The 27,711-nt window shown below is 42.2% G+C and overlaps 2 protein-coding genes across 2 annotated transcripts in view; one reads left to right on the forward strand and one right to left on the reverse strand.

The window, feature by feature from the left end:
• SREK1IP1 (SREK1 interacting protein 1) overlaps window positions 1-25,774 on the reverse strand; it is a 108,542-nt gene extending 82,768 nt beyond the window's left edge. Inside the window, exons 1-2 of the mRNA XM_089653455.1 lie at window positions 25,663-25,774; window positions 7,959-8,006 (exon numbers count right to left, since the gene is read on the reverse strand). Of these exons, the coding sequence (XP_089509581.1) occupies window positions 7,959-8,006; window positions 25,663-25,675 (61 nt within the window). The 5' untranslated portion in view covers window positions 25,676-25,774. The remainder of the gene's footprint in view (window positions 1-7,958; window positions 8,007-25,662) is intronic.
• Window positions 25,775-25,957: 183 nt separating this feature from the next.
• CWC27 (CWC27 spliceosome associated cyclophilin) overlaps window positions 25,958-27,711 on the forward strand; it is a 213,914-nt gene continuing 212,160 nt past the window's right edge. The window contains exon 1 of the mRNA XM_089653456.1: window positions 25,958-26,075. Within this exon, the coding sequence (XP_089509582.1) occupies window positions 26,034-26,075 (42 nt within the window). The 5' untranslated portion in view covers window positions 25,958-26,033. The remainder of the gene's footprint in view (window positions 26,076-27,711) is intronic.

The following is a 27,711-nucleotide window of genomic DNA, read 5'->3' on the forward strand; positions in this document are numbered from 1 at the left end:
TTAACAAATAAATATCTGAAAAGTGTGGCGTGCATTTGTATTCAGCCCCATTTACTCTGATACCCCTAACTAAAATCTAGTGGAACCAACTGCTTTCAGAAGTCACCTAATTAGTAAAGAGAGTTCCCCTGTGTGTAATTTAATCTCAGTATAAATACAGCTGTTTTGTGAAGCCCTCAGAGGTTTTTTAAAGAACATTAGTGAACAAACAGCATCATGAAGGCCAAGGAACACACCAGACAGGTCAGGGATAAAGTTGTGGAGAAGTTTAAAGCAGTGTTAGGTTATAAAAAAATATCCCAAGCTTTGAACATCTGACGGAGCACTGTTCAATTCATCATCCGAAAATGAAAAGAGTATGGTACAACTGCAAACCTACCAAGACATGGCCGTCCACCTAAACTGACAGGCCAGGCAAGGAGAGTATTAGTCAGAGAAGCAGCCAAGAGCCCCATGGTAACTCTGCAGGAGCTACAGAGATCCACAGCTCAGGTGGGAGAATCTGTCCACAGGAAAACTATTAGTCGTGCACTCCACAAATCTGGCCTTTGTGAAAGAGTGGCAAGAAGAAAGTCATTGTTGAAAGAAAGCCATAATAAGTCCCATTTGCAGTTTGCGAGAAGCCATGTGGGGTACACAGCAAACATGTGGAAGAAGGTGCTCTGGTCAGATGAGACCAAAATTGAACTTTTTGGTCTAAAAGCAAAATACTATGTGTGGCGGAAAACTAACATTGCACATTACCCTGAACACACCATCCCCACCATGAAACATGGTGGTAGCAGCATCATGTTGTGGGGATGCTTTTCTTCAGCAGGGACAGGGAAGCTGGTCAGATTTAATGGTAAGATAGATGGAGCCAAATACAGGGCAATCTTAGAAGAAAACCTGTTAGAGTCAGCAAAAGACTTGGTACTGTGGCAGAGGTTCACCTTCCTGCAGGACAACGACCCTAAACATACAGCCAGAGCTACAAGGAATGGTTTAGATCAAAGCATATTCGTGTGTTACAATGGCCCAGTCAAAGTCCAGACCTAAATCCAATTGAGAATCTGTGGCAAGACTTGAAAATTGCTGTTCACAGACGCTCTCCATCCTATCTGACAGAGCTTGAGCTATTTTGCAATGAAGAATGGGCAAATATTTCATTCTCTAGATGTTCAAAGCTGGTAGGGACATACCTCCAAAAACTTGCAGCTGTAATTGCAGTGAAAGGTGGTTCTACAAAGTATTGACTCAGGGGGGCTGAATACAAATGCATGCCACACTTTTCAGATATTTGTAAAAAATGTTGAAAACCATTTATCATTTTCCTTCCACTACACAATTATGTGCCACTTTGTGTTGGTCTATCACATAAAATTCCAATAAAATGCATTCACATTTTTGTCAAAATAAATATAATAGTGCCAAGCTACACTCACAAATTAATTAAGTGTATAAGATACAAATTACAAAAAGAACTTTGCCAAAAACAATATCAATAATCCAAAATTAAGTGCCCATATTTGATCTGTGATTTCACACTCTTTCCAGCGATGTGGACAAAAAATGACTTGCGCTCATTTCACCACTATTGCGTATTTGTAACAACCATGCGTGCACCTCCACCAGCTCTGCTCTCACCTGGTAGTTATGACAAAACCGTTAAGTGAGGTCATAAATAGCTTGTGTCCCTTTTGTTAGGACTTAGACTGGATGGGATTATTAACCTTTAGAGTTAGGGATCCCCTCACTTCCTTAAGACTCTTCCTCCATTGGTATATATGCCATAAAGAGTAATGAGAAGATAGTGCCTTATCTTCTTTTAGTATATTTATGAAACACAAGGTATTGCACTCACATTTAAATGTTGATAAAAATCACTTTAAAAAACCAATCCACGGTGTTTGCTAGCATTCAATTCAGTATACTTGCTGTGCGACTGCCTGTCTCCTTGAGCATCGTGACGTCAGAGCCCCTCCCCTACGCGTTGTGCCACCGGTTCACGTGGCTTCATCATGAATGCTAGCAAACACCGTGGATCAGTTTTTAAAGTGATTTTATCAGCAGTTACATGTGAGTGCAATAACTTGTGTTTAATAAATGTATTAAAAGAAGATAAGGCACTATGTTTTCATTACTCTTTATGGCATATATACCAATGAAAGAAGAGTCCTAAAGCGGAGTTTCACTCACCCTGTCAAAAAGTAAAAGTCAGCAGCTACAAAAACCTGTAGCTGCTGACTTTTAAAAACAGCCATTTATCTGTCCCTCGGTGTGTCCCCCGCAGCCCGTTTCACCGGCCATCTTGTATTCCAGGAGGCTGGCATCTTCACTGTGGGCACCCAGCTGTGACAGCTTGCGACTTCACAGCCGGGTACCCACTGTGCGTGCGCGAGTAGCGATGCGCTTCATGAATGGTCCTGTAGTCTTCTGGGACCTATCACATGTCCTAAAAGACTACAGGGAGGGAGGGAGGACACCTTCCGCTTCCAGTTGCCGAGGCGATCGGACTGGAAGTGGGTGCGGGTACCTGTCAAATTCAGGTACCCGCACCCCCCCTGCCCCCCCTGCAAAGGTGCCAATCCTTAATGGGGAGCAGTCCTTAAATGGAACTTCCCCTTTTGGGTGGATCTCTGCTTTAAGGAAGTGAGGGGATCCCTAACTCTAAAGGTTAATAATCCCATCCAGTCTAAGTCCAAACAAAAAGGACACAAGCTATTTATGACCTCTCTTAACGGTTTGGTCATAACTACCAGGTGAGAGCAGAGCTGGTGGAGGTGCACGCATGGTTGTTACAAATATGCAATAGTGGTGAAATGAGCACGTCATTTTTGGTCACATCACTGGAAAGAGTGTGAAATCACAGATCAAATATGGACACTTAATTTTGGATTAATGATATTGTTTTTGGACACTTAATTTTGCAATATTGATATTGTTTTTGGCAAAGTTAGTTTGTAATTGTATATCATACACTTAATTTGTCAGTGGAGCGTGACACTATTATATTTATTGACTTAATATGACTCATTAGTATCGGTACGTGTGACGTATAGGCGATCTGCTGCTATTACTTAATTCAATCAATATAATTTCACTGCACCCTTTATATTTGTCAAAACACCATTTTTGGCACCATAGCAGCTCGCAAGACCCCACATATTATTTTCACATTTACATTTTTGGTTGTAACAAGACAAAATGTGGAAAATTTCAAGGAGTATGAATACCTTTTCAAGTCACTGTACAAGGGACAGCACAAGTATGATGCCAACACTCAAGGGCATCAAATATCACTACCTGACCCTTTGCTGTCAACTACAAACATTCAAGTATGCTGCTAGAGGCTTCCCTATAGCTTACCATGAAGAGCAGAGTTTCATGGATTCTGCAAGGAAAGAAGTTCACACAGAGGCATTCCAAGTATATTTGTCCTTGTATATTTAGAGACACTTATTTAGCAATATTTTCCATTTATTTTGTTCATTTCTACTATTAGCATGCAAGAAATATACACAGATATACACATACATACATTTACAGAAGCATGTTTCCATATTGTGGCAGTGATATGGGAGATTTACCCAGAAGAGAATGTGTATTGTTGTTTTCCAGAGATACTTAGTAGGCATTGTCACAAGGTGGAGTTTGCGTACCCACCATATATTGACCCTGGACTGTTCTTTTTGACCAAATAACACAATGAAAGACATTAAATATGGAATCTATGAAAAATGAAGACACTGAGAGCTTGTTCATACGACGTTCAATGACTTGTGTTTGCACATATCAATGCAGGATGATCTCAAATGTTATCTAGGCACCCATGTTCACACTACAACGATGGCATGAGGTGGGTAGCAGTGCACTGTGTGAAAATACAGATATGCTGCATTGTTCCGCAACCCACTAAACCCTACCTCATGTCACTGCATCACAGCTCTGTTGCGGTGCATAGAATAAAAAATGTGTGTCATGCATGAGGAATAAAGTAGAAAAAAAAAGTAACAATGCAAGGCACCATCCCTCACAGTCTGTACATAACAAACAAAAGCCTCAATGGTAAAACAGCTCATTTTAGTGTGCAGCTGGTGTGAGCAAGCCCTAACACATAGCAATGTAGTATGAGAAGTGGTGACATACCTTGCGTGTAACGTACAAACAGCAAGATGCTGCATGCAAGATTATTGCTTTTGTGGCAATACAGGAGCCCTAATGTCTGCTGTTACCTCTTTCATGGCCAGAGGTCATTGAAGTCTAGATACCCTACTTAGCAGTGGCAGTATGCATTGGTTACTGTGACAATAAATATCAGTGTGTTGAAAAAAGTGAATAAAGCTCAAAATCCTTCTAATAGCTTTTATTTCCATCCACACAAATGCATTGGGAACACTACACATTCTATTCCAAATCAAAACATGAAGAAAAATATATCAAATTTGTGTTGTTCCTCTAAAAAAAATTGAAGAAAAGTGAATATTAGACTGTTCAAAAAAATAGCAGTGTTTGTATTCTTCTTTACAAACTCAAACATTCACTATATAAACTGAAAAATGTTTGAAGATTTTGCTTTCCTTTGAATCACTTAATGAATATTTAGTTGTATAAGCACTGTTTCTGAGAACTGCTGTACATCTGTGTTGCATGGAGTCAACCAACTTCTGGCACCTGTGAGCAGGTATTCCAGCCCAGGATGATTGGACTACATTCCACAGTTCTTCTCTATTTCTTGGTTTTACCTCAGAAACTACATTTTTGATATCACCCCACAAGTTTTCTATTGGATCAAGAACCGGAGAATTGGACTGGCCACTCCATAACGTCAATCTTGTTGGTCTGGAACCAAGATGTTGCACGTTTACTGGTGTGTTTGGGGTCGTTGTCTTGTTGGAACACCCATTTCAAGGGCATTTCCTCTTCAGCATAACCTCTTCAAGTATTCTGATGTATTCAAACAGATCCATGATCCCTGGTATGCGATTAATAGGCCCAACACCGTAGTATGAGAAACATCCCCATATCATGATGCTTGCACCACCATGCTTCACTGTCTTCACAGTGTACTGTGGCTTGAATTCAGTGTTTGGGGGTCGTCTGACAAACTGTCTCCGGCCACTAGACCCAAAAAGAACAATCTTACTTTCATCAGTCCACAAAATGTTGCGCCATTTCTCTTTAGGCCAGTCAATGTGCGCTTTGGCAAATTGTAACCTCTTCAGCACATTTCTTTTTTTCAACAGTGGGACTTTGCGGGGGCTTCTTGCAGATAGCTTGGCTTCACATAAGTGTCTTCTAATTGTAACAGTACTCACAGGTAACTTTAGACCTTCTTTGATCTTCCTGGAGCTGATTGTTGGCTGAGTCCTTGCCATTTTGGCTATTCTTCTATCCATTCGAATGGTAGTTTTTTCGCTTTCTTCCACGTCTTTCAGGTTTTGGTTGCCATTTTAAAGCATTTGCGATCATTTTAGCTGAGCAGCCTATCATTTTCTGCACTTCTTTATATGTTTTCCCCTCTCCAATCAACTTTTTAATCAAGGTACGCTGTTCTTCTGAACAATGTCTGGAACGACCCATTTTCCTCAGAATTTCAGAGAGAAATGCACTGTAACCAGCATGTACAACATTTGCTGCCTTCCTTCCTTAAATAAGGGCAATAATTGCCACCTGTTTTTCAAAGAATGAATGACCTCACTAATAGAACTCCACACTGCTATTATTTAGAATCAGCAGCATGCATGTCATGACTTTTGGGTCTGTTGGATTTCTATTACTCTATTACATCTGCTAGTAAATTATTTGCTATGTAGAAATATAATTTCTACCAAAAACAGTGATTGATCAGGTTAGTGATGTCTGACTGCTATTATTTTGAACACAACTGTATATAACTAATACACATCTATATAACTTCTATATATAAAGCTTTTAACTGGTAGACTATTGAATAAAAAACACTGCTTTGTTTGTTTTTTTTAATATAGCCTGATGTTATATGTTTTCCAGTTTTTAAATTGCAACTTTTATGAAAAAATAAAAATTTGTGGACAGGTAGGATTTTAATGCAGAAGAGACATAGAACAAGTCTATTCTGCATTTTAGTTCCATTACCTGCCAATCTGCTTTGTACACACAGCTCAGTGTAGAATTTCAGCAATGCTGAGGTGATTGAACTCCTGCACATATGCAAGAGAGTGAAGTCATCTCGGGTTGGGAATCAATACCCAGTAGCCGCTGGCCTGAAGATGTTAGCAGCCGCCGGGGAGCTCCAGGGGGATCAAAGTGATGGAGAACAGGTGAGTATAGATCTGCTTTAAAGAAGTTATTTTTTCTAATACTGTAATTAAATCTGACAATAACAATATCAACAGATGCCCACTTCCACCTTCAGACTGCAACCACATCTGTAATAACGCTCATGCTGGTAAACCACTTTGGGTAGTGGATTGTGGGGATTGGAGTAGTCAGTGGCTACCAGGATCAAGAGCCACCACCAGAATTAGACACAAACACAAAGTTAATTTTTATAACAAAATGGGAAAGAGATATGGAAGTGGTTTTAGATGAGGATAAACAGAAAAAGATATTTAGACTGATACACGAGAATGTTAGTATGAGAGAGGTAGAGATAAATTATAAGTGTTTGACAAGATGGCACATTACACCGAGTGTTGAGCACAAGATGAGTGGGGAGAACTCAAAAATGTGTTGGAGAGGGTGTGGAAAGATGGGCACAGTTTTTCACATATGGTGGGAATGTCCGAAAATTCAAGCTTTATGGAAGACAATAGTTAAATTGATTGAAATAATAACTGGAAATGACATAGGATTAGACCCAACGATTTGCCTCTTACACAATGTCGAGACATCAGTAAACAAATACAAAGAATCAGGCGTATGGTACTACCTAAACGCTGCAAAAGGTTTGATACCCAAGTTTTGGCAGAAAACAGAGGTGCCGAAGGAGGAAGACTGGGTCAATAGAGTAAACCAGATTGGTAGAATGGAAAAACTTTACCATATGCAGGAAGACAGGATGGGGGTATATTATATGAGATGGGAAAAATCTGGATTGAAAGAGAAATATAGAAAGGTATAAACTAGGACGATAGCTAAAGTCATCAGGCCTTGAGAGAATAGAGTAGGAGAGAGCATGCAGAGGGGAGGTAGGGGGGTGGGGTTTGGGAAAGGGCGGGGAGGGCCGGGAAAGAAAATAGTTTTTAGAGGGGGAAATGTAGAAATGTTATAGATATTTATATGTGTTTTGTTTTTTCCGATGGATATTTTTAATAACGTGAAAAATCAATAAAATATTTAAAGAAAAAAAAAAAAGAGCCACCATTAGATGTGTCGGCTGGTACCTCTTAAAGAAAGATGATTTATTAATGTATCCTCAGCATGATACCCGTCCATGGTAATAACAGATTGCAGGTGAGAAAGAGTTAATAGTACAACTAATGGTAAAGTCCACAAAAATGTGGATTGCACAAAAGCTAAAAAACGTGAAAAAGTATGTATTGAATGTGGGAGAAAATTGCCAATACACAAGAAAAAGGATATACTATGTGCAAAAGAATATGATGTTTGTACCAAACAAAACGGGCAGCGATGCTTGTGACATTATTGACCTAATATGGCCATACTCAAATTCTGAATTGCACATCACTGATGGGGAAATGGTTACCAGGACGGATAGAGGGGTAAATGCCCAAGTAGGCCACAAACAACAATAAAAAAAAAACATGAAAGGGGTTTTACACTTCCCACTCTATACAAAATAAAAAAAGGAAAGAAAAGGTTTTGGCATTACATATACTTTAAAATTAACACGGTGCAACAGAAGGTTCAATTACTGCACACACTTTTAGGTGAGCACTGAAGTCCTGGCTATTGTAGGAAGTAAACAAATTAGTCAGGGGTGCTGCATCTTCTTTAGCAAATTGGAATGAAAGTTAATTTTAATCCATACTTACGATATCCACACTTTTTACATCCAGCTCGGATATTGTCCTTGTTTACACCTGCAGAGAAAACATACAAATATGCCTTACTATTTGAATAAAAAGAAAAGTAGAATTTTGACTTACCTGTAAAATTCCTTATCTTGGAGCACAATACAGGACATAGGACTTGTATTCTTAGACCATGGGATACATGCACCTTCAGGTGATTGGACACTGAGAAGCCAGTTATTGTACAAGCAGTAATAGAGTGATCAAGAGGAGTTCCCTGTGTCTTTTGCATGATCAAGAGGAGTTCCCTGTGTCTTTTGCATGATCAAGAGGAGTTCCCTGTGTCTTTTGCATGATCAAGAGGAGTTCCCTGTGTCTTTTGCATGATCAAGAGGAGTTCCCTGTGTCTTTTGCATGATCAAGAGGAGTTCCCAGTGTCTTTTGCATGCACATCTTTCACAGTCCTCTTTTAGATCTAAACTACAGTTATTTTATAGAAATGTTCATTCACATTTTTTTCCTGTGCTCTGAAATGACCAGAATAGAAAATTGCTTACAGGCAGTCCTCGGGTTACAAACAAGATAGGTTGTGTAGGTTTGTTCATAAAATGGTTGTAAAGACTGAATGCATGCAGGCAAAAAAACCTTCCCTATGCAGCATCCCCACCAGCTCCCCCTAATACTCACCTAAGCGGCCTCTCAATCCAGCAATGTGCACTGGAGTCTCCGCTATCCCAGGACTCCCTCTTCTCATTGGCTGAGAGAGCAGCAGGAACCATTCGCTCTCGCTCTCATAGCCAGTGAGCCAATGAGAAAAGAGAGGGGGCGCCTGCTCAGGTACCCCCATAGCAAGCTGCTTCCTATGGGGGCACCCGACAGGAGGGAGGGGCCAGGAGCGCCGGCGGGTGACCTGAGAAGGGGAGGATCGGGGCTGCTGTGTGCAAAACCACTGCACAGAGCAGTGCACAGAAGTGTGGCGGAATGCCTGTCACCCCAATTGGGTGATTCCATCAACTAACTGCTTCCTCGCCACTGGGACACAGTATCAAGGTGTTATAGCTGGGCATTGCAACAAAGAACTAGACGGCACTAGGCCAGGTCCAATTGGAACTACTTTACTGAACAGAATTACTGCTTTTTATATACACTTCAGAAATAGGGCAGTCCTCACATGAACAATAAAACAAATATTTCACTTTGGGAAAAATATCCCACACTGATTAGGTAAGAGCTTTATCCTAAATAATGCAAACGATAAACAGTACAGCCAACAGCTAACAGTGATCTAATTAAATCCTAGTACACACGATCAGAAAATTGTATGAAAAATACTGCTTTCGAAGCAATCATACGATAATCTGATCGTTACTACACAGCTTTTGTCCAAAATTATTCGAAGGGAAAAGCATGAAATTGTTTTTCGTACAATGCCAGATCGTACAACTTTTGTTTAATCAGTACAGTTTTCATCCGAAAATACGTATGGACACACACATTGCAGTGATTTATGGACATGACTGAATTATAACATTTTGTATTTAAAAGTGTGTGGTCTACTTTCAGGCCATACGCTGAGACACGTAACAGAGGCAAAGCGCTCTGATTATTGTGATGATTAGCAGGTAGAAACGTAGTTGCTGCTATACATGGTCTGCTTATTAGTACCTCCACCAGACAACTAGATGAGTAGCTATTAGGGATGCACCGAAATATATCAGCGGAAAATAGTGTTACTGGCATTTTGCTGATAGGACAAAAAGGTGCTGATAATGGCCGCCGAAAACGCACAATTTTACGTGATTTTTACCACATTTAGGGCGCTTTTTTCATAGGTCATCATATGTCTTATGACTAAAAAAACACATCAAAACACAACACGTGTGTGTTTTTGATGGGTTTTCAATGCATTTCAGGCATGGTTCACACCAATGCAGTTTGTGTTTCGTCCGTTTTGAATTGTGTTTTTGAGCCATTTTTTAATGCATTTTGTGGGTTTTTTAATTTATTTTTGGTCAACTTGTTGCTGGGCAAATTAAAAATGCAAAACACGTTAAAATCACAACACGTGCTTTTTTTATGTTTTCAATGCACTTCAGGCCTGGTTCACACCAATGCAGTTCGCGTTTTGTCCATTTTGCATGCATGTTTTTGTACGCACTTTTTTTTATGCGTTTTTGAATTTTTTTTTGCAAACTTGTTGCTGGGCAGATTAAAACCGCAAAATACATCAAAAACACAACACGTGCATTTTATATGTGTTTTTGCTGTGTTTTCAATGCAGTTAAGACTTGGTTCACACCAGTGCAGGTTGCGTTTTATCAATTTTGCATGCACATTTTTGCACACCCACAATTTTTATACGTTTTTTCCTTTTTTTGGGGACCAACTTGTTGCTGGACAGATCAGATTAAAAAAGCAAAATGCATAAAAAATTTAACAAGTGTGCTTTTTTGATGTGTTTTCAATGCATTTCAGGCCTGGTTCACACCAATGCATTTTGTCCATTTTGCAGTGTGTTTTGTGTTTTTGCATGCGCATTTTTGACATATTTGTTTTTTTTTTAACCAACTAGTTGATGGGCAAATTAAAAACGCAAAATGCATCAAAAACACAACACAAGCGTTTTGCTGCAATTTCATGCATTGCAGGTCTGGTGTACACTAATGCAGTTTACATTCTGTTTGTTTTGCAGTGTGTTTTGCGTTTTTACATGCATGCTTTTGAACGCAAATATTTTATGTGTTTTTTTATGCGTTTTGCACATAACGCATGAAAATGTGTCAAAAACGCACTATATGTGTTTTCTGCAGTGCCTCCTTTGAAATCTATTGAACCAAAATGCAACATTTTGTGTTTAAAAAAAAGTCCCTGACCCTTTCCAAAAACACAGCAGCTCAAAAAATCATAGATGTGAATGTGTCCAATAGGAAACCATGCTAAATGGAATTTTGAAAGTTTCTGCAAAAAGCCCTAAAAAAGCGCATTGGTGTGAACCAGGCCTAAATGGGTAGGTGCATTTTTGGTGCGTTTTTTGTTGTAACTCACCAAATATGCATCAAAAATGTGGCAAGCAGGATTTTTTAACACACATAAAAGTGAAGCGCAACGGACCAATGTGATGACATACATTGAATTTAAAGGGGTGCATTTTTCTTCAGCTTTTCTTGTGTCTCTTTTTTTAATGCAAAAGCGCTGAAAAAAACTGCTCAGTGTGAAAACAGCCTATTGGCCGAAAAGGTGCTGAAAATAAATTCATATTCATTAAAATTCATTATATTAATGAAAAAGTCGAATATAATACAGTTATATAAAAAAATTAATTTTTTTTTTAAACTGTCCATTGCAGTTTCAGTTTTTGGCTAAACGCATCCTGAATTTTCGGTTTTGATCCATTCATTTTCATTTCGGTGCACCACTAGCAGCTATTGATGCTATTTTGAAGCTAACCACAAACTCCATCACAAATTACTAGGATCAATGTTAACAAAAACTTCTCTTTGGCTGCAATTCATTTTTTCCTAGCAACAAAAAGACTAATTAGAGACTTTTAGCTGTTATAAAAAGTTACTTAGCCTTAAATGTTGCAAGTAACCACACATAAAATAACGCATATAAAAGGTTAAATAAAAAGCAGTGATTTTCCCTTGGAAAGGCATTAGTCTAACAATGGTATTAACACCTTCCCACCTGGCCTACTGCAGACTAACAGCCGGGTGGGACACTCCTCCTGAGTGGGCGTCATATGACATCCTGTCAGAAGGTGCTGCTGATCAATCACAGCAGACCACATGAGAATTGTATACAATGGATGGTTTGCTTTCATGCCATCCTTGTATACAATTGTGTTAGCTGTGATTGGTCACAGCGGTCACAAGGTACAGACAGGGTCAATCACAGCCCATATGTACCATGTGATGAGCTTTGCCCAATCACAGCTAATCACAACAAAAGACTGAATGAATCAGTTTCATTCAGTAAAAATGTTTGCTAATATCAATGAAATACATTGGTATTAGCAATCATAATTTGTGGAAAAAGAATGTTACTATGGTCACAGTGTGCTAAAAAAAATTTAACTAAGAAAAAAATAATCGAATAAATTGAAAAAAAAATAATTTAATTATTTTTGTTTATTTTACATACTGTCACCAATCAATGCCCATGATCACCGCCACACCAGTGATACGATAACATTGTACTGGACTGGTGACAACATGTAAAAAAAAAAAAAAAAAATTGTAAATTTTTTTTTAATTTCTTTATATTCCAAAAAATTGTGATAAAAAATTACAACTTCAAAAAACTCGCCATGCCTCCTACTAAATACCTTGGACTGTGTTTTCCAGAAATGGGTCATTTGGGGGGTATTTGTACTATACTGGCATTTTCAAGCCTCAAGAAATTAGATTGGCCATCAGTACTTCTGTACTGATCAATTTTCAAATATATCCCATAGTTTGTGGACTCTTTCCTACAGACGAAATAATATAAACTGATTTGGGTTATTTTCACCAAAGCAATGTAGCAGAATACATTTTGACCTAAATTTATTTGCAAAATTTTGTAACAGAAATGAAAAAAGTTTTGTTATTTTTTACAGTTTTTTTTGTCTATTTAGCAAAAAAACCCCAAAGACTCAGTGGTAATTAAACACCATCAAACTGGAGCTCTATTTGCGTGAAAAATAAAAAAACTTTTTTATGGGTACAGGGTTGCATGACCACACAATTGTCATTAAGGCTGGGTTTACACTGATGCGGTGTGGAATTCGCAGCGATTTCTGTGCGAATTCCGCACCACAATCGCACCTCATTCATGCGAACCGATGCGGGTGTGCATGTTAAGTTAACACCCCGAAATCGGTCTGCAAAACACGGTGCGATGTGCAGAATCGCATCGCATAGGTGTGAATACCCATGCGATCCAATTCTAGTGCGAACCCAAAAAAGGGTCCTGCATCTTTTTGGTGGCCGGTGCGATTTGAGCCATACATAATGTGCGGTTCCTGTGCGAATCACATGCGATGTACTGCACTGCATTAGTGTGAACCTAGCCTCAAAGTGCAACAAAGCTGAAAATTGGCCTGGGCACGAAGGGGGTAAAAGTGCCCTGTACTGAAGTGGTTAAACTGCTCAGTAATTCTAAGTAAAATTGCAACTTTAAAAAAGAAAAAAAAAAAGTGCAGTTTATCTAAAAAATCTATTTCTTTTCCCTTAATTATGTTTGATGCTATTGATTTTAAAGAGGCTGCATCCTGCTTGTTATTATGCCACAACGAATAATATCTTGACCTGACTTATCTTCGAATCGTCTCCATCGAGCAATGGAAGGAAATGAGAATGACATGGTATAAAAGGTTTTCAAAATGAATTTTTCTATCGCCACTCCAGATTCCAGTTGAACCATAAATTGAACTAATTCCCATCAGATTCTCAGAAAAGCCCATTAGCGACCATCATATACTGTTATTTATCAAATAGCTTTTCAGGTTTTTTTTTTTTATTAATTTTTTTGTGCTGGTTTATTTTGATAAAAACAAGTATAAATGGTTTTACAGCAAAAAAAAAAAAAGAAAATAAAAGAAATGGAACAACAAATATAATATCCTAATGCCCCTCTAAACAGAAATTGACTGTAATATAGGTTGTGACAAAAGATGGAACACTTCAAAATGGAAATCGTTTCCACAGTAATGACCAGGTCTACTCCAAGTGGTCTTCTGCTACTTAAATCATTGTATAATGGATCAGGTGGGGAAGGTAATGGCTGCATGTGCGATTGGTCCAAAGATTTTAATCAATTTTACAGGTGGTCTTCAGACTAGCCTGAACGCCAAGCATGGACATAAAGGGCCAGTTCACACCACATGCAGTCCAGTGCATTTTAATCTGCATCAAAAACGCATTGATAGTAGGTTACATGGTTTTCAAAGGCATAGTTCACACCAGTGCAGTCAGTTCCAGAAAAAAAAGTAGAACATGCTGCATTTTCTTCTGCACTGATCTGTACTGGAACGCAGTAAAATGCATCAAAAACATACTGGTATACTCCAAAGACACACCAGAATGCACATGGCCTTATTTAAGTTGAAAAAAAAAAGGGTAGAGGAACAAAAAGAAACAGAACGCATTAAAAAAAACACACTGGAGCATGTAAAAAACGAGCATACAGAACACAACCGGACTGCGCTTCTATGGCATGGACAGGGCTAAAAAGACTACATACCTGGGACTCTTTTTTAAATTTTCAGCATAGTTTGATTAGGTCAAGCAATGCCTAAAGTTGCCAGTAATGCAGGCCATAGATGGGGAGAAAAACGGCAGATTTCTCTTTTAAAAAACGAAAATTCGGTCGTTCAAGCGGCCGACGTTACCATCAATGGTAAAAAAAAAAAAAAAAAAAAAAAAAAAAAAAAAAAAAAAAAAAAAAATCGGCCGATTTTCATCCCTTCTACAGCTGGCAAAAAGTGTCCCTGCAGAGAGCTCCGCTATTTCTGACAGTTCTCTGATAGTTCCTTCACATTTACAGCGGTTGAAACATTGTATCTATTTGTTTCCATTTAGGATACAGATGTTTTTATTCGGAAACAAATAGATACATTGTTGCAACCGCTGTAAATGTCAAAGAACTGTCAGAGAACTGTCAGAAATAGCGGAGCTCTCTGCAGACACTTTTTACTGGAATTCTTCTTATTTTCATCCTACTTCTTCTTCTTCTTCATCCTCATCCTCTTCTTCTTCTTCTTCTTCTTCCTCATCCTCTTCTTCCTCATCCTCTTCTTCCTCATCCTCTTCTTCCTCATCCTCTTCTTCCTCATCCTCTTCTTCCTCATCCTCATCCTCTTCTTCCTCATCCTCTTCTTCCTCATCCTCTTCTTCCTCATCCTCATCATCCTCACCCTCTTCTTCTTCATCCTCACCCTCTTCTTCTTCATCCTCACCCTCTTCTTCTTCATCCTCATCCTCTTCTTCATCCTCATCCTCTTCTTCATCCTCATCCTCTTCTTCATCCTCATCCTCTTCTTCATCCTCTTCTTCATCCTCTTCCTCTTTTTGTCTTCCTCTTGCAGGTCACTGCTCATGCGCAGATTTTTTATCGGTAAAAAATCGGCCGATTTGCCCACTAATTGCCGCGAAAATCGGCCGATCGGCAAAATCGGCCGATTTTTTTCCAACTTTACCGAAAAAAAAAACGGCCAAAGTACCGAAAAACGGCCGACCAAATCGCCCACTAACGATCCGAAAATCGGCCGATTTTATTTTCGGTCGAAAAATCGGCCGATTTTCGACCCATCTATGGCCTGCATAACTTTGTGTTCTGAAAACAACCAATTCTGAGTCTGTGATTCTGTAAATGACTTGTCTTCAGGTCTGTGTGGATCTCTACCCAAGGATACAGCTTATTTCCACAATTTTAACTGATAGGTTAAATGGCTTTCACCAAAACTGGTGTGTGAGACCACAATAGAGTCATGACCCTTTAAAGAGGAACTTCACTCTCTCAATCAACCTTGACTATTTTTAATCCTTATGCGGTTAGCCACGGATTTTAATCTCAGCAAATAGGTGCAGGAACTCCTCCTTTCAGAGGCACCCTTTGTCTTCTCCCCCCCACCCACCTCCGAGAACAGTTCTTTGGTTCCACCCCTACCACCCTCCCAGTAACGCCCCTTTTAGAGAATACAGAACCAAGTATAATTTTGTGGTGCCAAGTAATTTATTTCACGTACTTATATAGCACCATCAATTTACGCAGCGCTTTACATATACAGTATCTCACAGAAGTGAGTCCACCCCTCACATTTTTGTAAATATTTTATTCTATCTTTTCATGTGACAACACTGAAGAAATGACACTTTGCTACAATGTGACGTAGTGAGTGTACAGCTGGTATAACATGTAAATTTGCTGTCCCCTCAAATCAACTCAACACACAGCCATTAATGTCTAAACCGCTGGCAACAAAAGTGGTACACCCCTAAGTGAAACTGTCCAAATTGGGCCCAATTAGCCATTTTCTCTCCCCGGTGCCATGTGACTCGTTAGTTTTACAAGGTTTCAGGTGTGACTGAGGAGCAGGTGTGTTAAATTTGGGGTTATCGCTCTCACTCTCTTATACTGGTCACTGGAAGTTCAACATAGCACCTCATGGCAAAGAACTCTGTAAGGATCTGAAAATAAAAAAATTTGCTCTACATAAAGATGGCTTAGGCTATAAAAAGATTGCCAAGACCCTGAAACTGAGCTGCAGCACGGTAACCAAGACCATATAGTGGTTTAACAGGACAGGTTCCACTCAGAACAGGCCTCGCCATGGTCAACCATAGAAGTTAAGTGCAAGTGCTCAGCGTCATATCCAGAGGTTATCTTTGGGAAATAGACGCAAGAGTGCTGCCAGCATTTCTGCAGAGGTTGTCAGTGTTCAGACCATACACCGCACACTGCATCAAATTGGTCTGCATGGCTGTTGCCCCAGAAGGAAGCCTCTTCTAAAGATGATGCACAAGAAAGCCCGCAAATAGTTTGCTGAAGACAAGCAGACTAAGGACATGGATTACTGGAACCATGTCCTGTGGTCTAATGAGACCAAGATAAACTGATTTGGTTCAGATGGTGTCAATCATGTGTGGCGGCAACCAGGTGAGGAGTACAGACAAGTGTGTCTTGCCTACAGTCAAGCATGGTGGTGGGAGTGTCATAGTCTAAGGCTGCATGAGTGCTGCTGGCACTGGGGAGCTACAGTTCATTGAGGGAACCATGAATGGCAACATGTACTGTGACATACTGAAGCAGAGCATGATCCCCTCCCTTCAGAGACTGGGCTACAAGGCAGTATTCCAACATGATAACGACCCCAAACACACCTCCAAGATGACCACTGCCTTGCTAAAGAAGCTGAGGGTAAAGATGATGGACTGGCCAAGCATGACTCCAGACCTAAACCCTATTGAGGATATGTGGGGCATCCTCAAACGGAAGGTGGAGGAGCGCAAGGTCTCTAACATCCACCAGCTCCGTGATGTTGTCATGGAGGAGTGGAAGAGGACTCCAGTTGCAACCTGTGAAGCTCTGGTGAACTCCATGCTCAAGGGGGTTAAGGCAGTGCTGGAAAATAATGGTGGTCACACAAAATATTGACACTTTGGGCCCAATTTGGACATTTTCACTTAGGGGTGGATTCACTTTTATTGCCAGCGGTTTAGACATTAATGGCTGTGTGTTGAGTTATTTTGAGGGGACAGCAAATTTACACTGTTATACAAGCTGTACACTCACTACTTTACATTGTAGGAAAGTGTCATTTCTTCAGTGTTGTCACATGAAAAGATAGAATAAAATATTTACAAAAATGTGAGGGGTGTACTCACTTCTGTGAGATACTGTATACTGAACATTCATATCAGTAATTTGTATAGCATTTGTTAAGAAAAGCAGAAAATAAGATCCCCTGCACCTAGTAACAATAGACCCCCCAGCAGCAATAGATCCCCCTTAGCAACAACATATCCCCCAGCAACAATGGACCATCATCAACAAAATACCCCTCAGCAACAATAGACCCCAGGAAGCAACAACAGATCTCCCTGCAGCTAGTATCAATCGACCCTTCAGCAGGCAGCAACAATAGACCTCTCGTTCAACAGTAGATCTCTCCCAGCAACAACTGACCCCCAGCAACAACTGACCCCCAGCAACATAAGACCCAACCCCAGCTACAATAGATCCCCTAAAAGCAACAATAGACCTCCACAGAGGCAACAGACCAGCCTCCTGCAAAAATACATCTATTCCAGCGACAATAGATTCCCTATCAGCCAGCATCAATAGATACTGCAGCACACCTCAGTACCCCTTGCCCTTCCATACAACATTCACTGCTTGAGGTGTCAGAACTGCGTTCCCCCATGTTCCCACTGAAAAAAAAGCCTTGCGGTTAGCATTAGAAAAAAAGATAGTCAAGTCTATCATATTTACTTGTTTTAAACTTTTTTCTTTTACATTTCCTTAGTTCCTGGTTTCCAGGTCTAGACTAATGAGGTCATACATCCAAGGAGTCTTCAGGAGGGAAGGAGATATATTCACAGCCAAGCACAGCCTCCTGCCTACATGCCTGAGCAAACGGCAGATGGATTCCAGGCCGTAAATGCTACAGGTATCAACCGCCCTTATTTAAGATGGCCTCAATCAGGAATGCTAGGAGGTGTTTTTCAAAGTGATTTCTCAGGAAAATAAAGCATGGAGACATGGATGGATGGATGAGTTTGCTTTGAATAATAAAAACAAATTAAATAGTGTTTTTAGTTTGTGCTGCTCAGATGTATTATGTATTATGTAGTTCCTCTTTAAGCACCTTTTGGGCATCTTGTTAGGCAACTTCTGCTGATAAATGAAGGCAAGACAGATAGTAAAGTTAAAGCAACCTTGTTCTTAAAGGAGTTTACCTTTGGAACATGATCCACCTGTTTTTAGGGTGGAACATTTAACATGTTCCCATAACCGCACCCCCCCCCCTCCCCGGACAGATAGTAAGGGGAGAAGTTTCCCTGTACCATCTGTCAGATTTGAAAACAGCGTGGCCAACACGGCCGCATCACTCATTTGCTGTGGAGAGCAGTGGTAGTTCATTGCAGCTTCCTGTCAGAATATCTGTTTGACCGTACATCCCGTACAGCAAGCAGATATCCTGACAGGTCTGCAGGAGACCTCCATGGCATCAGCGATCTACGGATCACTGGTGCAATGCTTTCCAGGCTCCTTTGGACAAAAATAATAAATGCATATTTATTTACCAGCAAAAAAAATTTACGTTTTATTATTTTTGTCCAAAAGGTAAACTTATCCTTTAACTAGTAGAGTTTGTCAAGAATAACCCTGTAAAAGGGACAGCTTTAGGGTTACCTTTACAGTGGGCAAAATATTTACTCTTTTCATAAGCTACGGCCCCCAATATCTGATAAATAGCTGCTGCATGTTGTAGCTCCTCCACCACACGTTCTAACAGTGTTACTGGTAATATACTGTATATGTGACAAACAAACATCAATGTCATTGCCACAGATGGGCTGTTAACTGCTTTTTTTTTTTTTTTTTTTATTGCAATGAAAAAAATATGTTTTCATCTTGACCATGATAGGTGAATAACATATATAAAGAAACAATGCACATTCCATTGAATGTGCTATAAAATTACACTGGGTTTTAAAGTGATATTAAAGGTATATTTGTTTTGTTTTTTTTTTAATAACAAACACATCACACTTACCTACTCTGTTTTGCACAGAGCAACCCCAATCCTCCTCTTCTCCTCAGGTCCCCTGCCGAAGCTCTTGGCCCCTCCCTCCTGCCAAGTACCTCCAGAGTAGGCTGCTTGCTATGGGGGCACCCAAGCAGGCTTGCTCCTGGGCTTCTGCTCTAAGTGTCTATCCACCCACAGAGCTGTGGCTTGGCCCTGCCCCCTCTCTCTCCTTATTGGCCCACTGACTGTGATTGACAGCAGCTGTCTCAGCCAATGAGAAGAGAGAGACCTGGGAGGGTCTCATGCACATTGCTGGATCATGATGGGCTCAGGTAGGTATTATGGAGGCCGGGGGGGAGCTGCACACAGAAGGTTTTATACCTTCATGCATAAAATATGCATTAGGGTGAAAAACCTGGAGCCTTTACAACCATTTAAAGGCTCTGTCCAAGCTGTTTTTTTGCATCCTAAAGATAAATTTAAAAGACCCCTTCCATGTTAGTTTTTGCTCTCAAAAAAATACAGATGTATGTATATGTAGTTTTCTTGCTTAAAAGTAAATAGGAAAATCCTATTTCTAATGAAAGGAGGTAGCCACAACCCCTCTTTGTCAATTCTAGTCATTAGTAGTCATTCAATTGAACTACCAACAGGTTTACCCTTACTGCATAATAATAAGTAAATACAAATGCACTGAATGAAAAAGAATGAGGATGATTAAAATTAATTTTTAATAGCTATCTAAACGCACATGATTGATATGGTCTGCTCTAAGCCTGTGATTTCTTTTGCAAAGATATGTGTTGGCTATTAAATATTTATTATTTCAAATATGGTTTTTCATTTTCATGCTGAATATTTATGAATTAGGAGGTAATAAATCAGGAGGTGACTAATAAGCATAGAAGAATATACCCATTGTTCCCTTGTGTAAGTGTGTAATTGTAAAAATAAATGTGTTCCTAAGACATGATATGCAAAAGAAAATGAAAAACTTGTTGGCTGATGTCGCAGGAATACAGTGTTCTGAGGGGCCAAAAAGAATAGGAATATCAATTTCCAATACAGTTTGTCCTTTCAAAATAACACTTTCTTTTTCATAATTAACCCTACTAAATTGCTTTGTGACTTCTTGATGACTTTTCAGGGAAAATAACTCCATTAGTGTACAAAGGAAGACATTGTGAGCATATATTGGAGTGTTTACAAGACATGGTACAAAAGTAAAGGGGACCAAGTTACACAAGAATATGGTAGCTTACCATCTAGCTGGTGCGGCTAAGGGCTAAATCCCTAAATTTTGGCTTGTCCATGATCCTAAAAGTAAGAATGATTGGGTTAATAGAGTGGATAATAATGTTTTGAGAAAGGAGGAGCTGTGTCATATTGAAGAGGATAAAATGGAAAGAATTAGGAAACCATGGAGTCAGTGGTTGGCCTTTAAAACAACTAAAAGATATGTGGATCTACTTGGAATTTAAGTAAATGAGTATTGAGGGGAGCTTGTAGGAGTGCCCACAGAGAAGAAGGGACAGGAGGAAGAGAACACAGATATAGACTAATAATGACGAAGGTTAGAAACCAGGAAAGTGGTACGGTTTTAGAGTTTTAGGGAATGTGGAGGGGGTGAGGGTGGGATGAGGGGGGAAGGGAAAATATGATATGAGTTATTTGGGCTGTACGGGAGAAGCTTGTTATTGTATGTGTATTCTTTTTCCCAACTTTGATGTACCTTTTTTTTGTATTTAAAAAAAAAAACCTAATAAAAGATATAAAAAAAAAAAAAAAAAAAAAAGGGAGGAAAAAATAATCTGCTGTGGCCATCCAATTTTTAGGCTAAATCTTGCCACACACATTACAACCTGTCTGTGCAAAATACTTGCTCGATAGTCCCCTTTAACATGGGCCGGGTCTATTTTACGATTTATATCACCTGATGCCTGAGGCATGCAGTTCCAGGCTCTGAGCAGGTGGGTTTGTTTTTTTTCCTTAGTCCTACTGTGGGCAAGCAGTCTCACTGAAGTCAATGGGACGCGATACTGCACTGAAGTCAAAGGGACATGATTCTGCACTGAAGTCAAAGGGACATGATTCTGCACTGAAGTCAAAGGGACATGATTCTGCACTGAAGTGAAGGCATTCCCATTGACTTCAATGCAAAATCGTCTTCCCACTGACTTCAGTGCAAAATAACCTCCCACTTATTTATTTATTACAGGTATTTATATAGCACCGTCTATTTACGCATTGCTTTACATATATATATATATATATATTGTAAATTCACATCAAGGAGCTTACAATCTAAGGTCCCCAACTCACATACGTACATACACATATTAGGGCCAATTTAGACAGGATTCAATTAACCTACCAGCATGTCTTTGGAGTGTGGGAGGAAACCAAAGTACCCAGAGGAAACCCACGCAAGCACAGAGAAAACTCCACGCAGGTAGGGATTTGAACCAATGACCCTAGTGCTGCTATGCGGTCAAATCCACGACAAATCCGAACCGCATTTTAGGTGCCAATGAAAATAATGACAACTGATCCTGCGTTTTGCAATTGCTGGCAGAATCCCAAAACATCCCAGTGTGAGCAGGGCCTAATAGAGCAGACACTGGAGCTTGCTTTGGCTGCTTAGCAGGCACTAGTACTGAGTAGCTAAGTACGAGGGTAACCTCAAGGAACAGTTTTTTTTTCCTCATTGGGGCTGGCACCTTAGGGCCTTACTTGCTGAGCAGATGCGCTTCTGCTGAGTGTTCTGCTGAAAGAACCCGACACGCCCCCTTTCCTGATGAGCACCCAATCAGTGCTCATTACACTGCAAGGCCTCTCCCCTCCCTGCTAGTTCCTGGATGCGGTGCTGGAGACAGGCAGGGAGGTGAGAAGGAGATAAACATTGCAATGTTAAAAACATTAAAAGTTTAAGTCACCATAAAGCCCCTTTTGTTTTTAAATTCCACAGACATTACTAAAAGCACCTCAGATTTAAATACGGATTTGGTCAAGTAGATTGTTAAGAGGGCCAGGTTGATTGGGACCTCGATTTAGTCCCTTGGACAAGTATTTTTTTTTTAAACTTCCACACCCGTCAGTGTCCGCTCCACTTTTGCAGACACAGCCCACTCTGCATTATGGGCAGTCAGATGTAAACAGACCAGCTGTTCATTTACATCCGACTGCCCTCTGATCCGATCCGGCCATAAGGTGGGGAAGAGATCCCCCTTCTATTTGATTTTGCCAGATCAGAGGTAGCCAGGTGTAATATATTATACACACACACACACGACACACTGATTACCCCAATACACTGCAGTCAGGGGCGGACTGACCATTTGGAAACTCATCAGTAGGGGGCCCCATGAGATGCCCCTGGTACCTTTTTCATAGGCTTTTTTGAGTTTGGGCAAGGACACAGGGGCCCCATGATCCCCTATTGCCCGGGGGCCCCATGAGTTGCCAGTCCGCCCCTGACTGCAGTACACCTAGATTGCGCTACATAGCCCACACTAAGGTGGGAGACAGACAAAGCCTCCCAAGCTCATAAGATCTTAAGTCCAAATCTAGTTATAAGGCAGCTTTCACACGGAGGAGTTTTTCAAGCTTTTTGCATTAAAAGAAGTACCTGAAAATCTAAAGAACACTGCTTCGCTGTGTATGAATGTATATCTATGTATGTTTTCACACTGAGGTGTTGCACTTGCAGTGCGGTGTAAAAACTCCTGCTTGCAGCATTTTTTGGGGCATGTTTGGGGAGTTAAAAAAAGCCCCAAAAATGCCTCTTCCCATTGAAATCAATGCAACTTTTGCATGAAGGTTTAGCCCAGGAGCCTGATAAATGTTGCAGGATCCACATTGTAAGTTTCTAGTTTAGTCTAGGGATGGGTTATTGCCCAAATTCAAGTACAGAAAGTTCTGATTAAGTCACCGGTCACACCTCTGCAATTTAAAATTACGCAATTTGTGTGCGATTTCTGAAGACTTTATTGCTGCTTATGAAGATTTTCAACGATTTCTTGCAATTTGCAGTTCAATTTCCATTATATTCTATGTATGTGAAATTAAGGCAAAAATGCAGAAAAAGTAATGCAAGAACTACTTTAGAAATCGTACTGCAGCAAATTTCACATATTAAGACACTGACATTCACATTAATTAGATGTGATTTACCATTTTTTGTCCCACAAATAGAGCTTTCCTTTGGTGGTATTTAATCACCGCTGGGTTTTTATTTTTATAGAAAAGAAAAAAAAAAAGAAGTTTTTCTTTGTTTCTATTACAAAATTTTGCAAAGAGGTAATTTTTCTCCTTCACTGATGTGCGTTGATGAGGCTGCACGGATAGGCAGCACTGATGATGCTGCACTGATATGTAGCGATGATGGGCACTGGCAGGCGGCACTGATGGGCACCGACAAGTGGCAGTGATAGGCAGCACTGACAGGCACCGATGGGTGCAAATGCTGGCCTGCACTGATGGATGGCACTGCTGGGCAGCACTTATGATCTGTGCAGATGTCCTTTGTGACATTTGCTGGTTATCGGCAGTACTTTCCTCACGCTGTAACAACATGAGGAAAGTGCTGCCAATAACCGGCAACTGTATTTCCTTTGTGATCTGCTGTGTCATTAGACTGACAGCACCACTGGGGGCACATTCTGCACCATAGACAAGGATAGGAGGCTTCAACGCCTCCAGACTCGACCAGAGGCGTCCGTTTTGCCACGACGCAAACGCTCCCGTTAGAACAGCATTATGTGCTGTAATGTGCAGAATTGGCAGAGGCGTTTGGGAAGCGGTAAAAACACTTCCCAAACGCCTCTCTGCCGCCTGCACACAACGCTAGTGTGAACGTAGCCTAATACTCCTGGGAAGATTCAGGTCCACCACCTGCTCCAATCCCCCCCCCGTTTGCACTACCTCCCTGTTGTCTGTGGATGCTGACATCAGGATATACTCACAAACCCATCAGATTGCTGCCCATTCGGGGGGACCTGCGGTATAGCAGGCTGCATTCTGCCCTGATCTACACACCATAGTTCACCTGGCTAAGCAGACATGTGCCCCCAACCCCATCTGAAAGTAGTCAGGCACTCCAGATGTCTCTGCTCCAGCCTCACTGATCTCCTGAAGGGTGGAGTATGAGCCTGTCCCAGCCATGCAGTTCTCCCTTCAAACGATTTGGGGAAGCCAGCAGCCACGATTCATCCATACCAATCAGCAGCAAATATCAGGAGCTCAGCCACAAACTGAGGATTTGGAGCTTGAACACGTGAGTAAGGGAGGGTTCCACCAAAGCCTCGGCGCCCCAAAAGTGCCCAGCAGTAGCGCCCATCAGTGCCTTATCAACTCCCACCAGTGCTGCCTATCAGTGCCGCCTATCAGTGCCATCTGTCAGTGCCCATCATTGCTGCATATCAATGCAGCATCATCAGTGCCTCCTCATCAATGCCCACCAGTGCCATCCCATCAGTGCAGCACCATCAGTGCCTCCTCATCAATGCTCACCAGTACCACCCCTCAGTGCAGCCTCATCAATCCCCACCAGTGCTGCCTATCAGTGCCACCTATCAGTGCCCATTAGTCCTGCCTGTCAGTGCCCATCATTACTGCATATCAATTCAGCATCATTAGTGCTTCCTCATCAATGCCCACCAGTGCCGCCTCATCAGTGCCACCCCATCAGTGCTGCTCCTCAGTGCAGCATCATCAGTGCCTCCCCATCAATGCCTACCAGTGCCACCCCTCAGTGCAGCCTCATCAATGCCCATCAGTAAAGGAGAAAAATTACCAGTTTGCAAAATTTTATAATAGAAAGAAAAACCTTTTTTTTCAAATATTTTGCTTTTTTTGTTTATAATGCAAAAAATAAAGCCCCCAGTGGCGACTAAATACCAACAGAAGAAAGCTCTATGTGCGTGAAGAAAAAAGGATAAAAATGGGTACAGTGCTGCATGACCGCACAATTGTCAAAGTGCAACAACGCTGAAAATTGGCCTAGGCAGGAAGGGGGTAGAAGTGCCTGGTAGGCAGGTGGTTAATTAGCCCCATGTGTGGTCAGTGGCCCCCATGTGTGGTCAGTGGCCCCCATGTGTGGTCAGTGGCCCCATACTGTCGTACGACAAACGCGTGCTGGCAGTACGCACCGCTCTCCACTCTCAAAGAGGTTCTGGAGCTTCTTTGGCTCTTCTGTGACGTCCATTGTGGCTGTCCATTGAAGTCCCTGTCCTATGCGCACAACCCCCCCCCCACAGGCGAGGAAAGCACATTCCTGCTCCGCAAAGTGTGAATGGGGCCTAGAATGAGGTAAACTTTCAGCAAAGGTGCCCCTCCCCCTCCATCACACAACAATAGTGGATATCCCACCCCCAGGGATACAGACACACCTCAGCCGAGCCCTGCGGAGCCCCGCTCTGTACCTGCAGGACATGGCACAACTCCATGTGTGTCCCCCTAGACCGAGCACCTCTCCCAGTCACCACTCACCTGGCAGCGCCATAGTCCTCCCCGCCCTCACTCCCCTCTCATCAGAAAATTCTCGCTAACTTCTAAATTACCGACACGGAACTAAACTTTCCTGCATCGTTTCCGGCGGCGTCCTTTACTCGCTGCACAGTGGAGCGCACCAAAAGAATCGTTCACAACTAACACGTGTTTTATTTTTCGAAAATAATGTTGGCCTGTCTGACTGGGAGCGGCCTACACATACACATTTCAATTTCATTTTGGTGGAACGTTTTCTAATTCCCCGCGTATGGTAGTTTAGATCAGTCTGTCTCCACCCCTGTGGCTGCTGAGTGGTTCAGTCCGGACTGTCAGGCTGAACGCGGTAGTTTGTTTTCAAGGAACTCATAGAAATGAGTAATATCTACATCCAGGAGCCGCCTACGAACGGCAAGGTGCGAGGGGGACCCCTGGATGAATGAAAGCTGGGTGCAAGGGGGACCTCTGGCACAAACCACTACAGAGAGAGGGGTGCAAGGGGGGACCTCTGGGAGAAGCCACTGTGGATAGGGTAAAAGGGGGCCTATGGGAGAAGCCACTGTGAAGAGGGGGACCTCTAGGTGAGACCACTGAGAAGAGGGGGTGCAAGGGGGACCTCTGGGAGAAGCCACTGGGGAGAGGGGGACCTCTAGGTGAGACCACTGAGAAGAGGGGGTGCAAGGGGGACCTCTGGGAGAAGCCACTGGGGAGAGGGGGACCTCTAGGAGAGACCACTGAGAAGAGGGGGGGGCGCAAGGAGGGACCTCTGGGAGAATCCATTGTGGGGAGGGGGAGTTTAAGGGGGACTTCTGGAAGAGACCACTGCAGAGAGGGTTTGTAAGGGGGACCTCTGGGAGAGACCACTGAGGAGAAGGGGTTGCAAGGGGGACCTCCAGGAGAAGCCTGTGGGGGGTAGTTGCAAGGGGGACCTCTAAAAGAGACCACTGTGGAGGGGGGGGGGGGGGTGAAAGGGCAACCCCTTATGGAAGCCACTGCAGGGAGGGGGTCGCAAGGGGGATCTCTATTAGAAGCCACTGAGGGAGGGGGGGGGGGTGCAAGGAGGACCTCAGAGAGACCACTGTTGGGGGAGGTGCAAGTGGGACATCTGGAAGAAGCTACTGTGGGAGAGGGGTGCAAGGGGGACCTCTGGAAGAATCCACTGCAGAAGATGTGTGTGAGGGTAACCATTGCAGAGAGGAGGGATGCAAGGGGGGAACACTGGGTGAGATCATGAGATCACTGCAGAAAGGGAGGTGCACGGGTGACCACTGGAAAAAAAACACTGCATGAGGGGGTTACACCTGGGGGTGGGACCACTGGGAGAAAACACTGCAGGGAGGACCCCTGGAAGAAGCCACTGTGAAAGAGGATGTGAGGGTGAACCACTGGGTCAGACTATTGCAGAGTAGAGGGATGCAAGGGGAAATACTAGGAGAGACCACTGCAGGAAGGAGAGAGACCACCAGGAAAAAACACTGCATGAGGGGGGTACCCCTGGGAGAGACCACTCACTGCAGGGAGGCGGTGCAAGGGGGACCACGTTGAGAAACCACTGCGGGGAGGGGAGTGAGAGGGACCACAGGGAGAGGGGCGCAAGAAGACCTCTGGTAGAAGCCACTGTATTGAGGGGGGTGCAAGGGGGACATCTGGGAGATACCATTGTGGAGATGGGGGTGCAAGGAAGACCTCCAATAAAGACCACTGCAGAGAGAGGGGGGGAGGGGGACCTCTGGGAGAAGCCACTGCAGGGAGAAACCACTGTGGGGGGGGGGGAGTGCAAGAGGGACCCTTGGGAGAAGCCACTGTGTAAAGGGGGCACAAGGGGGATCTCTGGAAGAAGCCACTGTCTAAGGGGAAACACTGGGAGAGACCACTGCAGGAAGGAGTGTGTAAGGAAGACCACTGGGAAAGAACACTGCATGAAGGGAAGTGAGAAGGACCACAGGGACGGGGGGGGGGGTACAAGAAGAACTCTGGTAGAAGCCACTGCGCAGAAGGCGGTGCAAGGGGGACCTCTGGGAGATACCATTGTGGAGAGGAGGTGCAAGGAGG

Source organism: Staurois parvus, unplaced genomic scaffold (genome assembly GCF_062004578.1).
Source record: "Staurois parvus isolate SC_StPar_1 unplaced genomic scaffold, SC_StPar_1.0 ptg000714l, whole genome shotgun sequence".
Taxonomy (NCBI): domain Eukaryota; kingdom Metazoa; phylum Chordata; class Amphibia; order Anura; family Ranidae; genus Staurois; species Staurois parvus.